The sequence below is a fragment of the Mustela lutreola genome, chromosome 15, assembly GCF_030435805.1.
Source record: "Mustela lutreola isolate mMusLut2 chromosome 15, mMusLut2.pri, whole genome shotgun sequence".
NCBI classification, from domain to species: Eukaryota; Metazoa; Chordata; class Mammalia; order Carnivora; family Mustelidae; genus Mustela; species Mustela lutreola.
In genome coordinates, this window is record NC_081304.1 from 34,233,803 (window position 1) to 34,248,072 (window position 14,270).

Consider the following 14,270-nt stretch of genomic DNA (forward strand, 5'->3'; position numbering starts at 1 on the left):
TAAACTGTAAAGGTTTTTTCTTAATTTTCTTATATTTGAGGGACGTGTGATTAAGCTTAATTTCTACCATATATTCTTTTTCTGCAGTCTTTAGGAAGCAGAATTATTTTCCTGTTCTTTGATCTCTCATTTGAGAAATGACCCTGGAATTGACTCATGCATAAAATAATAACATTATAATTATGTGCCTTGTCAATTTATTAAGGAATACTACTCCTTTGAATATGTTTGACATTCTAGCCATTATTATAAGACAGCTATATACTATAATAATGAAAGAGGTAGAAAAAGAAATATTTAACTTTGAACATCCATTTGCAGAGGAAGATGATTATAAAAGAAAGCTTAAAATGAGATTTGCTAGAATGTCAAGTCTCTAGCAAATTAATGAACTGAGTGCTGCATTATTATAAAAAGAATTCCATTTTCATCTGCAAAAGGTAGCTTAGAAACTTCTATATTACATTTGGTCATTCTTGTTCTATATATTATGTACTTTTAATCCTCTCTATGACACACACATACACACTACATATGTATATTTATGTATATATGTATATGCACATATATGCACATTTGGTATCTTCATTTAAGTGACCTAAGGTAGATATAGCTATACATAAACTTAAGTTCTATATCCCTGAATACTTGTGTAATTTGATGCTTTCTCTGTGTTACCATTCATGTATCATCTGTGGCTCTTGTGAGGTAAAAAGGTTGTAATTAGAACTCAGTCTATATATCTATGACAAAGTGGCTAACAAAAGGCTTGGAACCAAGATGTCAGGTCTGAAAACATTGGTGACTGATTGGAAATGGTAAAACAACTTGTTCAATGTATTAAAACTAATTTTTAGTTAGGTATCCTGTTACTTATCATATGAGATCTTTCTGAAGTTTGTGCTTTGTTTTACATGTTGTAACATTTTTTAAGGGCAAGGAAATTATTAAACAAGATAAAAGTATAAATTAGATTGCAGAGGGGTGATTTATATAGGAAACATCATTGTGTTTTATTTAAGGGGACAAATGCTTTATGGGTATCTTTTACTAAGAAGCAGTTTGGATATTATAGATCCTTATTGCAGATTACCTTTTCTTTCTTTCTTTTATTTTTTATTATTTTAATAGGCTTTAAGTGGTAGGTTATTTTTGCTTCTGTGTGTTCTGAAAGTATTGGTTCTGTGTTTTGGAGGAACTTTTCCCTCTGTTAATTTGTAGGATTATCAAATAAACAGAGAAATTAATCTCGATTCATTGATTGCCTAAAAAGTGTTCTACATCTTTAAGCATTGTTTCTAATAATTAATATTTGGCTCTGGCACAACCAGAATAATATATTTGATGAATAAGGTTGACTTTTAAGTTATATCTTAATGATTACCATCTTGAATCACATTGGCCTTAAAATTTTAGGTAAATAATGTGTTTTTGTTTTTGTTAATAGCCCGGATCTAAAAAGCCAGCAAATGGAACAGATGATAAATCAAGCAGTAAGGAATCAAAGACAGGAAATCTGGACCCATTATCTTGCATAAGTAAGCTTCCCAAATCTCCAGATAAGTTTGCAAATTTTTAATCTGAATAAAATTCCCACCCCTTTCTTTTAAACACAGATTTACTTCTTTTTAGTCTTATGTTAAAGTGTGTGTTTTATTAAATATAGGCACTGCAGATCTTCATAAAATGTATCCTACACCACCATCGTTGGAACAACATATTATGGGATTTTCCCCAATGAATATGAGTAATAAAGAATATGGTAGTATGGATATAACACCTGGAGGAACTGTTCTAGAAGGAAATAGTTCTAGTATAGGAACACAGTTCAAAATTGAGGTTGATGAAGGATTCTGTAGCCCAAAACCTTCTGAAATTAAAGTAAGTATTTTATTTTTCTAGAAAAATAATTGAATTCCTATATATTTTGTATATAGGGGAAGGGAGAGGGGGAGGCTGGGGAGGAGCAGAAGGAGAGGGAGAGAGGTTCTTAAACAGGCTCCACACTCAGCTGAAGTGGGGCTCTGTCTTGCAACCCTGAGAGAGTGACTTGGGCTGAAGTCAAAAGTCAGAGACACCCAAGCAACTGAGTCACCCAGGTGCCCTTCCAGTATTTTCTTATAGATTCAGTATATTGCTATATTAAAAAATCTGTTCATGGTGAATCCTGTTTTGTGGTTGATAGATTTAAAGACTAAATAGTGATTACACTATTAAGAATGCATTTAAGAACACTTGGGCTGCTTCCATAATTTGGCTATTGTAAATAATGGTGCTATAAACATAGGGGTGCATGAATCCCTTTGAATTAGTGTTTTGTAATTTTTAAAAAAGATTTTATTTATTTATTTGGCAGAGCACAAGCAGGGGGAGTAGCAGGCAGAGCAAGGTGAAAAATCACTGCTGAGCAGGGGGCCCAACTTGGGGCTCCATTCTAGGACTGTGGGCTGAACTAAAGGCAGCTACCTAACAAACTGAGCCACTCAGGCACTCCACGTACCTTTTGAGTAGATATCTGGTAGTGTGATTATTGAATTGTAGGATAGTTCTATTTTTAACTTATTTAGGAATCTTCACTGTTTTCCACAATGACTTCACCAGTTTGCATTGCTACCAGCAGTGCAAGAGGGTTCCTTTATCTCCATCAACACCTATTGTTTTTTTTGTGTATTTTTAAAAAAATATTTGATTTATTTGACAGCATAAGTAGAGGGGAGGAGCAGGCAGAGGGCGAGGGAGAAGTAGGCTCCCCACTAAGCAGGGAGTCCAACATGGGGGGCTTGATCCCAGGATTCTGGGAATATGACCTGAGCTGAAGACAGATGCCCAACTGACTGAGCCACTCAGGCTCTCCACTTGTGTTTTTTATTTTAACCATTCTTACAAGTGTGAGGTGATCTTACTATAGTTTGTTTGTTTAGTTTCTTTTTAAGGTAAACTCTGTGCCAAACACAGGGCTCAAACTTAAAATCCTGAGATCAAGAGTTGCATGTTCTACCACCTGAGCCAGGCAGGCACCCCTCTCATTGTAGTTTTGATTTGCATAACCCTGATGATGAGTGATGTTGAGCAGATGAATGGATAAAGGTGTATGTGTACACACACACACACACACACACACACACACGAATATTATTCAGCCATAAAAAAGAATGAAATCTTGCCAGTTTTAATGACATGGATGGAGCTAGAGAATGTCAGACAGAAAAAGACAAATGCCATATGCTTTTACTTATATGTGGAATTTAAGAAACAAAGGGGAAATGAGAAAAGAAAAAAAAAAGACAAACTAAGAAACACTTGACGATAAAGAATATTCTGATGGTTACCAGAGGGGAAGTTGGTAGGGGGATGGATGAAATAGCTGATGGGGATTAAGGAGTGCCCTTGCGATGAGCACTGGGTGACGTACGGTATTGTTCAATCACTAGTGTACACTTGAAACTAATACAGCACTGTTAATTAACTGGAATTAGAATGAACGCATTTAAGAACAGAATTATATTGGGTACCTGGCTGGCTCTGTTAGTGGAACGTATGACTCTTGGTCTCAGGGTTCTGAGTTGAAGACCTACTTTGGTCATGGAGCCTACTTTAAAAAACAAAGAATTTTATTTGTATTTTATTATTTTGCTTAAAGAGGCGGGGTAAAAGGGCTGGAGTTAGTTTTCATTTTTCCCCTGGAAGATAAGTTGCTCAAAGTCATGGTCTTTGTATTATAGGATTTTTCTTATGTCTATAAGCCTGAAAATTGTCAAGTTCTGGTGGGATGTTCCATGTTTGCACCTCTAAAAAGTCTACCAAGTCAATGTTTGCCTCCTATCAAATTGCCTGAAGAATGTATTTACCGTCAGAGTTGGACTGTGGGAAAATTAGAATTGCTTCCTTCAGGGCCTGCGGTGCCATTCATCAAAGAAGGGTATGATTTTGATTTATGTTACTGGTATAGTGTTAGGTGTGCTTACCTAGCTTTAATTTTTTTCATAGAAGTACCTGCTTTGCTAGTACTTAGAAAAAAGATACTGGTTTTTGAAAATTCTAAAAATTGTTTTTTGATCAATAAATTATAATGGTGTTACTTGCATGTGGGTTAACTGTTGGAAAACTTAAGACCATTATGCTTTGATTATTTGTCGTCATTTGGAGGGGTTGTCTTCAGAAGTACCCTTTATTTTGTTCTAAAATACTAAATTCCATTTGTTTATTTGCCATATCACACACTTTTAATATTTCAGTATTCTGGAATTGCGATGTATTATACTCGGTAACCTCTTAAAATTGCCTTTGTTCTTATTGTATGTAAACATCTCTAAAATCAGGATTTTTTTTTTAAATAGTAACATCTTAGGATCAATGAAATTTGATTATTTGTAGTATAAGAAATATAGATAGTAAATGTGGATGTCTAGGTGTGGATAAATGTAAATATATTTTACTTGCAATTTTGGAACTAGTTGGTTAGTCCACGGTCTAGTCACTAGAGTGGATATTATAACCAGAAATATGTTTTAGTTATACTTGTAGTTTTTGCACTAATTGTGTTTTCATACTTTTCAGTGTTACTGAAAAATGCTGGGACATTTTTAGTTCTGTTTCATATTGTTAATATGTTCCTTTATATATGTGTTTAATTTTCTTTTACCTCGGTGACACTAGTGATGGAAGTACTATTGATCAAGAATATGGTCCTGCTTATACACCTCAGACTCATACTTCTTTTGGGATGCCTCCTAGCAGTGCACCTCCTAGTAACAGTGGAGCAGGAATTCTTCCTTCTCCGTCTACGCCTAGGTTTCCGACTCCAAGGACTCCAAGGACTCCAAGGACTCCCCGAGCTGGTGGACCTGCTAGTGCTCAAGGTTCTGTCAAATATGAAAATTCAGACTTGTATTCACCAGCTTCTACCCCCTCCACATGCAGACCCCTTAATTCTGTTGAACCTGCAACTGTTCCCTCCATCCCTGAAGCACACAGTCTCTATGTAAACCTCATTCTTTCAGAATCAGTTATGAATTTGTTCAAAGACTGTAACTTTGATAGTTGCTGTATCTGTGTCTGCAACATGAATATCAAGGGTGCCGATGTTGGAGTTTACATTCCAGATCCAATGCAGGAAGCACAGTATAGGTGTACCTGCGGCTTCAGTGCTGTCATGAACAGAAAATTTGGAAACAATTCAGGATTATTTCTTGAAGATGAACTAGATATCATAGGACGCAACACAGAATGTGGCAAAGAAGCAGAAAAACGTTTTGAAGCTCTCAGGGCTACTTCTGCTGAACACGTTAATGGAGGACTAAAGGAATCTGAAAAATTCCCTGATGAGTTGATATTATTGCTACAAGATCAGTGCACTAATTTATTTTCACCCTTTGGAGCAGCAGACCAAGACCCTTTTCCCAGGATTGGTGTAATTAGTAATTGGGTACGTGTTGAAGAACGGGACTGTTGCAATGACTGCTACCTTGCATTGGAACATGGGCGTCAGTTCATGGATAACATGTCAGGAGGAAAAGTTGATGAAGCACTTGTGAAAAGTTCATGCTTACACCCCTGGTCCAAAAGAAATGGTAAGCATCCTAATGGAATAATTTTTCTGTTTATCTTCTTTTAGTTGCAAGACTGCTTTTCTTTCTTAGGAAAAAGTGTTAAAGGCATTTTTCCATGTAGCTAATAGAGACATTGAAATTTGGACTTAAAATTCCTCTAAGAATGACATTTTTTAGAGGGAGAGTTCCCTAGCAGTTTAGTTTGATTTCACCAATAAAAGTATGGTTATTGTAAATCTGTAATTAGCGTACTTACGTAGGAGTATAAAAGGCACTTTGCAGATGTTAATTAGCAGAAAATTGCTAGTTGTCTGCTTTATTCAACATTCTTTCACTCATTAAATATTTACTGAGCACCTGATATGTGTGCCACACAGTGTTCCTTTATAAAGTACAGCATTAAATGAAGCAAACATACTTCCTGCCCTTTTTGAGCCTGTAATTTATGAGAGAAGACATTAAAAAAAAGTAATTATATAATGTTAGATAGTAACAATTGCTTTGAAGAAAAAGGTGAAAGAAGTAGAATAAAAGAGTGTACTATTTTAAATGTATGGTTAGAGAAGATATTACGGAGGCACTTGAGCAAAAACTGCAGAAAGTAGGAAAATGGAGCTAGGTGGCTAACCAAGGGAAGAGTGTTTCAGACAGTGCAAAAACCCTGAGGGGGTATTGTGGTTAATGTGTTAAGAAGACTCTGTTGCTGGAATGAACTGAGTGATGGGAGATTGGTCAGACATGATATCTGAGAGCTGGCCAAATACCAAATGTAGGGATGTTAAGGACCATGCAAGACTTTTATTGTTTATTCTAAGACTGATGGGAAGCTATCAGGTTTTTTTTTTTTAAGATTTCATTCATTTAGGGCACCTGGGTGGCTCAGTGGGTTAAGCCGCTGCCTTCGGCTCAGGTCATGATCTCAGGGTTCTGGGATCGAGTCCCGCATCAGGCTCTCTGCTCGGCGGGGAGCCTGCTTCCCTCTGTCTCTCTCTGCCTGCCTCTCCATCTACTTGTGATTTCTTTCTGTCAAATAAATAAATAAATAAAATCTTAAAAAAAAAAAAAAAGATTTCATTCATTTATTTGACAGATAGCGATCACAAGTAGGCAGAGAGGTAGGCAGAGAGGCAGGCAGAGAGAGAGAGAGAGAGGGAAGCAGGCTCCCTGCTGAGCAGAGAGCCCGATGTGGGACTCCATCCCAGGACCCTGAGATCATGACCTGAGCCGAAGGCAGCGGCTTAATCCACTGAGCCGCCCAGGAAGCTATCAGTTTTTTTTTTTTTTTTTTTTTAAGATTTTATTTATTTATCTGACAGAGAGATCACAAGTAGGCAGAGAGGCAGGCAGAGACAGAGGAAGAAGCAGGCTCCCCGCTGAGCAGAGAGCCCAATGTGGGGCTCGATCCCAGGACTGTGGGATCATGACCTGAGCCGAAGCCAGAGGCTTAACCCGCTGAGCCACCCAGGTGCCCCAGAAGCTATCAGTTTTGAACAAAGTTCTGAAGCACCTGTTCTGAACAAAGAAATAATATGGTCTAGTTATGTTAATTTTTTTAAAAGATCACTGGCTGTTGTGTTGTGGATGGTGAAGGTAAGAATAGAAGCAGATAGAATAGTTAGGAGGCAATTGCAGTAGTCCAGGTGAAAGATGATGGTAATTTAGAGAAGATTGGAAGCAATAGAGATATGAGTAGTGGGTTCTAGGTATTTTGGGGAAATAGAACCTACAGGATTCATACAAGAAAAGATGAGGCATCACAAGCAGCTTGAGCTTGAATTGATGGTTCCATTTTTAAAAGAGGGAAACTTTGGGGAAGGAGGTCAAGTGTGCAATTAGAGATAACAGTTTTAAATTCAGAGGAGTGGTTGGGGTTGTAGAATAAAATTTTCTTGTGTAAGTTATCAGTGTTAAAACCTATGGAGCTAGATCAAACAACCAAGAGAGTGACTAGAGAGAAGTCTAAGGATGGAACTGATGTTTAGAGGTGGAGAAGAAAGGGAGGATCCAGGATAGGAAAACAAGGAGGTGGGAGGAAAACCAAGAGAGTATGGTGTCCTGGAAGCCAAGTATAGGAATTGTTTGAAGGAGAGAATGGTCTCAATGCCAAATAATGTTACACAGATACAATGTCAGATACTTGTATAGAGTTCTGAAGATCTAATGTGTTAATCCATATTAAGTGCTTAGTGCAGTGCTTGGAACATAGTACTGAACTAATATAAGCTGCTGTTAATACTAAAATAATCAATTAGATATTTTTCTTTCAGGCACAACCAACCTAACACTTTCTAAAAGATGTCTCAATATACCACTAACTTTTCTAACTTCTGGTTATTATACAGAAAAATAGCCTCCTTCAAAATGTGGTTTTGGGTAGGGATCTTTTCTAAGGTGCTATGTTCCATATAATAACTTTTTGTTGGTCCATGTGTCATTCACTAATTCGGTAATTTTTTTGACACATATGCAGAACAATGTGCTTGGTAGTCTAGGCGATATGAAGATACCTAACCCTTAAATTGCTTATGCAGTACTCAGGGAACCGAAACGATAATGCAGGGTTGAAAGAAGTAAAAACACCCTAAATACCCATTGATGGGAGAATGGATAAATGATTTTGATAGTACAGATAGAATGTTGCATAGTTCTAGACATAAATAAAACTATATAGAACAAACAGGTGAATCTTAATATTGAGAGGAAGGAGAGTGGAAACAAGTCCTAGAAGATTATATATGGCAAGTTACCTTTTTGTAAAGTTTTAAAACAAGCAAAACTAAATATTTTTTAGATGCACATGAAATTCAGGGCAGTGGTTAATTTTTAAAAGCTGAAGAAGGATGGTTAGGATAGGGAGAAGCACTAGTAAGATTGTTGTGGTGGTTTTCTAGTTCTTGGGCTGTGAGATCATAGTTGTTCATAATACTATTATGAAAGAAAATTTGTGATGTGGGAGGGCAGTACATGGACCAATGGTTACTATTTTGTTCATCATATAGTTTGATGATTCATGGAACTCCTTATACTTAAAGACCCAGTTAAAAAAGAAAACAGTATAAATAAATGCCGTAGATGTTAAAAAAAAAAAAAAAAGGGCAAGATTGTTTTCAGTGATAGGTGGTAGCTAAGAACATGTGCTGTGGAGGCAGACGGCTTGAGTTTGAAATACAGCTTTATCACTATATACTATGACATTGGCCAAGTTACTTAATCTCTCTGTGCCTCAATTTTCTTAAATTGTGTCAGTAATAATATTTACCCCAGAGAGTGTTGAAACAATCAGTGTTCAGTGCAACAGAGAGAGTGGTGCCTGGCACCAAGTAAGAACTCAAATATTAGCAAGTTGGTAATAGTAAGAGCAGAAGCAATTGCATTAGTGGTACTCTTTTTCTGTTATTTGTTTTTAAAAACCAACTCATCTTGAAAGTTCTCATCACAAGAAAAATAGTACGTAACTGTGTGCCATGATGGATGTTGACTGGACTTAGTGTGGTCATCATTTTGCAATATATACAAATACTGAGTCATTGTGCACCTGAAACTAATGTTATGCTGGTTTTATCTCGATAAAAAATGAACCAACTTATGCTAGTTGTACCTCAAAAAAAGGACCAACTTCTCTGCCAAATAGAAGACATTGAGCCTCAGCATTTTCTGTGTAACAGTAAACACTGATGTAAACAGGAAACTTTACAGCCATAAGGATAAATTTCATCGTAACAACTTGTATTAAAATAATTCAAAACAGGGTGCCTGGGTGGGCTCAGTTGGTTAAGCAACTGCCTTTGGCTCAGGTCACGGTCCCGGAGTCCTGGGGATCAAGTTCCACATCTGGCTCCCTGCTCAGCATAACATTAGTTTCAGGCTACTTCACCATGCTCCTGTCCTCTCTCACTATCTCTGTCTTGCTCTCTCCAATAAATAAATAAAATCTTAAAAAAAAAAAAACAACAATTCAAGAGGTGCCTGGGTGGCTCAGTGGGTTAAAGCATCTGCCTTTGGCTGAGGTCATGATATCAGGGTCCTGGCATTGAGCCCCGCATCTGGCTCTCTGCTCAGCGGGGAGCCTGCTTCCTCCTCTCTCTCTCTCTCTCTCTCTCTGCCTACTCCTTATCTCTCTGTCAAATAAATAGATAAAATCTTTTTAAAAAAATTTATTTATTTATTTGAGAGAGAATGAGAAAGAGAGAGAGCATGAGAGGGGAAAGGGTCAGCAGGGAGAAGCAGACTCCCCGCTGAGCAGGCAGCCCAGTGTAGGACTCAGTCCTAGTACTCTAGGATCATGACCTGAGCCTAAGGCAGTTGCTTAACCAACTGAGCCACCCAGGTGCCCAATATGGCAGTTTCTTAAAAGGAGACAGCAGTGAAGTTTGCCACATTGATTCTTTCATGAACAATTTCTCCGTAGTATGAGGTGCTGTTTGGTAGCATTTTACCCACAGTGGAACTTCTTTCAAAATTGGAGTCAATTCTTTCACATTCTCCTTCTGCTTTATCAACTAAGTTTATAGATATTTTGAATCCTTTGTGGTCATTTCAGCAATTTACAGTGTCTTCACTGGAAGTAGATTTCATCTCAGGAATAAGAAGCAACTTATCATCCATTAAAGTTTTATCATGAGATTGAAGCAATTCGGTCACATCTATTTCCAGTTCTAGTTCTTTCACTATTTCTACCACATTTCCACTGAAATCTTGAATCCCTCAAAATTATCCTTAAGGGTTACAGTCAGCTCCTTCCAAATTTCTGTTACTATTGATATTTTGACCTCTTCCCATGAATCACAAATGTTCCTAAATGGCATCTAGACTAGTGAATCACTTCCAGAAGCTTTTCAATTTACTTTGCTCAAATCCATCAAAGGAATCACTATCTATGGCAGCTACAGCTTTATGAAATGTATTTCTTAAATAGTAAGACTTGAAAGTTGAAATTGCTCCTTGATCCATGGGATGCAGAATGGGTTAGCAGGCATGAAAATAACATTAATGTCATTTTACATCACCATCAAAGCTCAGGGATGACCAATGAGCGGTCATATTTTAAGGAGATTGGTCACGTTTAGGATGGTATGGCCATTGACTGAGCAGTCATATTTTGAAAGGAATTTTTTTTTTTCTGAGCAGTAAATCTCAGCAGTGGACTTAACATATTCAGTAAATCATGTTGTAAACAGATGTGCTGTCATCTAGGCTTTGCTGTTTTATTTATAGAGTAGGGGCAGAGTAAATTTAGCATAATTCTTAAGGGCCTTAGGATTTTGAAAATGGTAAATGAGAATTGGCTTCACCATAATGTCACCAGGTGCATTAGTCCCTAACAAGAGAGATAACACGTCCTTTGAAGCTTTGGTGCTACGCATCAGCTTCTCTTTAGCTGTGAAAACCCCTGGATGATATCTTCTTCCAATAGAATGTTGTTTCAGGGGCACCTGGGTGGCTCAGTGGGTTAAAGCCTCTGCCTTCCGCTCGGGTCGTATCCCAGGGTCCTGGGATAGAGCCCCACATCGGGCTCTCTGCTCAGCAGGGAGCCTGCTTCCACCTCTCTCTCTGCCTGCCTCTCTGCCTACTTGTGATCTCTGTCTGTCAAATAAATAAATAAAATCTTTAAAAAAAAAAAAAAGAATGTTGTTTCATTTCCATTGAAAAGTCTCTTATTTAGTGTAGCTATCTTCATTAATGATTTTAGCTTAATCTTCTGGATAACTTGCTGCAGCTTCTACATCAGCACTTACTGCTTCACTTTGCACTTTGATGTTACAGAGATGTTTTCTTTGCCTAAACATCATGAGCCAGCCTCTGCTAGCTTAAGATTTTTCTTCTGCAGTTTCCTTACTTGTCTCAGCCCTCACAGAATTGAAAAAAGGTCTTGCTTTGGATTAGGTTTTGCCTTAAGAAAATGTTCCGTTCTGTCCAGACCATTAAAACGTTCTCCATATGAGCAGACAGGCTGTTTCACTTATCATTCATGTGTTCACTAGAGTTGCACTTCTAATTTTCTTTGAAAACCTATCCTTTGCATTCACAACTTGACTATTTGGTATACGGGGTCTAGCTTTCAGCCTTGTGGGCTTTTAACATACCCTCCTCACTAAGTTAATTATTTTTAGCTTTTGATTTAAAGTACAACTCTTCATTCACTTAAACACTTAGAGACCCCAGCAAGGTTTTTATTTGGTCTAATTTCAATATTGTTGTATCTTGGAGAATAAAGAGGCCCAAGGAGAGGGAGAGAGACATGGGGAATAGCCAGTTATGGAGCAGTCAGAACAGACACAGAACAACATTTATTAAGTATGCCATCTTACATGAACATGGTTCGTGGTGCCCCCCAAAATTTACAATAGTGCCATCAAAGATCACTAGTGGTTGCAGAGCATCATAACAAATATAATAATAATGAGGGACTTTGAAATACTGAATTACCAAAATGTGACACAGTGATATTAGAAAAATGTTACTAATGGACCTGCTTATTGCAGGGTTGCCACAAACTATCAGCCTGTAAAAAATAAAAAGCAGTATTTTGAAACAGAATAGAGCAAAGTATGCCTGTATTCACAGAGTTGTGTAGCCATCACCACAGTCAATTTTAGAGCATTTTCATCACCATGAAAAGAAACACCATGCCTCTCAGAGGTCACTCCCTATCCCCCCCCCCATTCCGGTCAACTACATTCTCTCCAGATAGATTTTTTTTTTAACATTTCACATTAATAGAATCATACACCATATGGTCTTTTATGATTGGCTTCTTTTAGTTAGCATTCTCAAAGTTCATCCATGTAGCATGCATTAGTACTTAATTGCTTTTTATTGGCAAATAATAATCTATTGTATTGGGTATACCACACTTTATTCATTAATCTTTTGATGGACATTTCAGTTGTTTCTGCATTTTGGCTGTTATGAAAAATGCTGGTGTGCATTTGTTTACAAGTTTTCACATGAACATATATTTTCATTACTCATGGGTAGACTTGGTGGGCTATAGAACTCTGATTTACCTTTTGAGGAATTGGCATACTGTTTTCGAAAGCAGCTGTACCATTTTATATTCCCACCAGCCATGTGTGAGGGTTCTGCTTTCTCCACATCTTCATTAACACTTGTCCTATTGTCTTTTTGATTATAGTCATCATAGTATGAAGTGTCCGCTCATTGTGGTTGATTTGCATTTCCCTAATGGCTTTTCATGTGCTTATTGTCCATTTGTCTTTTCAGAACCTTTGTCCCATTTTTTTTTTTTTTTTAAATGGGGTGTGCTTTTTTTTTTTTTTTTTTTTTTTAAAGATTTTATTTATTTATTTGACAGAGAGAAATCACAAGTAGATGGAGAGGCAGGCAGAGAGAGAGAGAGAGAGGGAAGCAGGCTCCCTGCTGAGCAGAGAGCCCGATGTGGGACTCGATCCCAGGACCCTGAGATCATGACCTGAGCCGAAGGCAGCGGCTTAACCCACTGAGCCACCCAGGCGCCCATTTGTCCCATTTTTTAATTAGACTTTTTTGTTTTCATCATTGAGTTGTAGGTATGATTTGCAAATATTTTCTCCTATTCTCTGGGTTGTCTTTTCACTTTCTTGATGGTATCCTTTAAAGCAGAAAAGTTTTTAATTTTAATCAAGTTCAGCACTCTTGTTGCTTGTGCTTTTGGTGTCATATCTTAAAAGGCTTTTCCTGGGGCGCCTGGGTGGCTCAGTGGGTTAAAGTCTCTGCCTTTGACTTGGGTCATGGTCTTGGGGTCCTGGGATCGAGCCCCACTCACTGTTTGGCGGGGGGCCTGCTTCCTCCTCTCTCTCTGCCTCTCTGCCTAATAAAAAGGGTTTTCCTAACCTTAAGGAAGTCATGACTATTTACTCCTGTGCTTTTTCTGGGAGTTTTATAGTTCTAGCACTCTTCAGGTGTATAATCCAGTCTGAATTAACTTTTGTATTAGGTGTGAGAAAGGGGTCCAGCTTTATTCTTCTGCATGTGGATATCCAGCTGTCTTAGAACCATTGTTAAAAAAATTATTTTTCCTCATTAAATTGTCTTTACACCCTGTAAAATAATAATTGACTATAAATGTGAGATTTCTCGATGTTCAGTTCTGTTCTACTGATCTATATGTCTGTGCTTCATGATGATGATTTTAAAAATATTTACAACCTTTTAATCATTGCTTTCCACCCAGTTTTCAGCTTCATAGAGACATGGTACCTGTTGCTGTATACAGTTATAATTCTTTTCCATGTCAGTCTTCCCCACAAGATAATAAGATCCTTCAAGATATGAATAAGAATTTATTTACGCAATATTCCCCACAGCTAGAACAATTCCTGGCCTGTGGGAGGTCTTCAATAAATATATTTCTAAAGAAATGAAAAAGTATTTAAGACTCTTTCTGAGTTAAAATCAAAATACAAATTCCTGAGCTAAACCCATGCCAGAATTTCTCATGGTAGCTCTGCATAAATGTCCTTAAAAAGTTCCCATGTGATTATGATAAATAACCTTACCCAACAGCAACTTTTTCTGGACTCTGTTTTATGTGAATATTCAGATATGAATACACATAATTGTATTTTTTTAAAGATTTTCTTTATTTATTTGACAGACATCACAAGTAGATAGAGAGGCAGGCAGAGAGAGAGGAGGAAGCAGGCTACCCACTGAGCAGAGAACCCAATATGGAGCTTGATCCCAGGACTCGGATTATGACGTGAGCCGAAGGCAGAGGCT

At 37.5% G+C, this 14,270-nt stretch overlaps 1 protein-coding gene across 3 annotated transcripts in view; it reads left to right on the forward strand.

Annotated features, from left to right (window-relative positions):
- MED13 (mediator complex subunit 13) overlaps positions 1 to 14,270 on the forward strand; it is a 107,138-nt gene that overhangs the window by 65,463 nt on the left and 27,405 nt on the right. For all 3 annotated transcript variants that reach the window (XR_009348049.1, XM_059149086.1, XM_059149085.1), the window contains exons 13-16: positions 1,448 to 1,538; positions 1,667 to 1,881; positions 3,723 to 3,919; positions 4,657 to 5,570. Coding sequence is in view for 2 of the 3 variants with exons in the window: in XM_059149086.1 (XP_059005069.1) it covers positions 1,448 to 1,538; positions 1,667 to 1,881; positions 3,723 to 3,919; positions 4,657 to 5,570 (1,417 nt within the window). In the remaining variant the exon portion in view is untranslated. The remainder of the gene's footprint in view (positions 1 to 1,447; positions 1,539 to 1,666; positions 1,882 to 3,722; positions 3,920 to 4,656; positions 5,571 to 14,270) is intronic.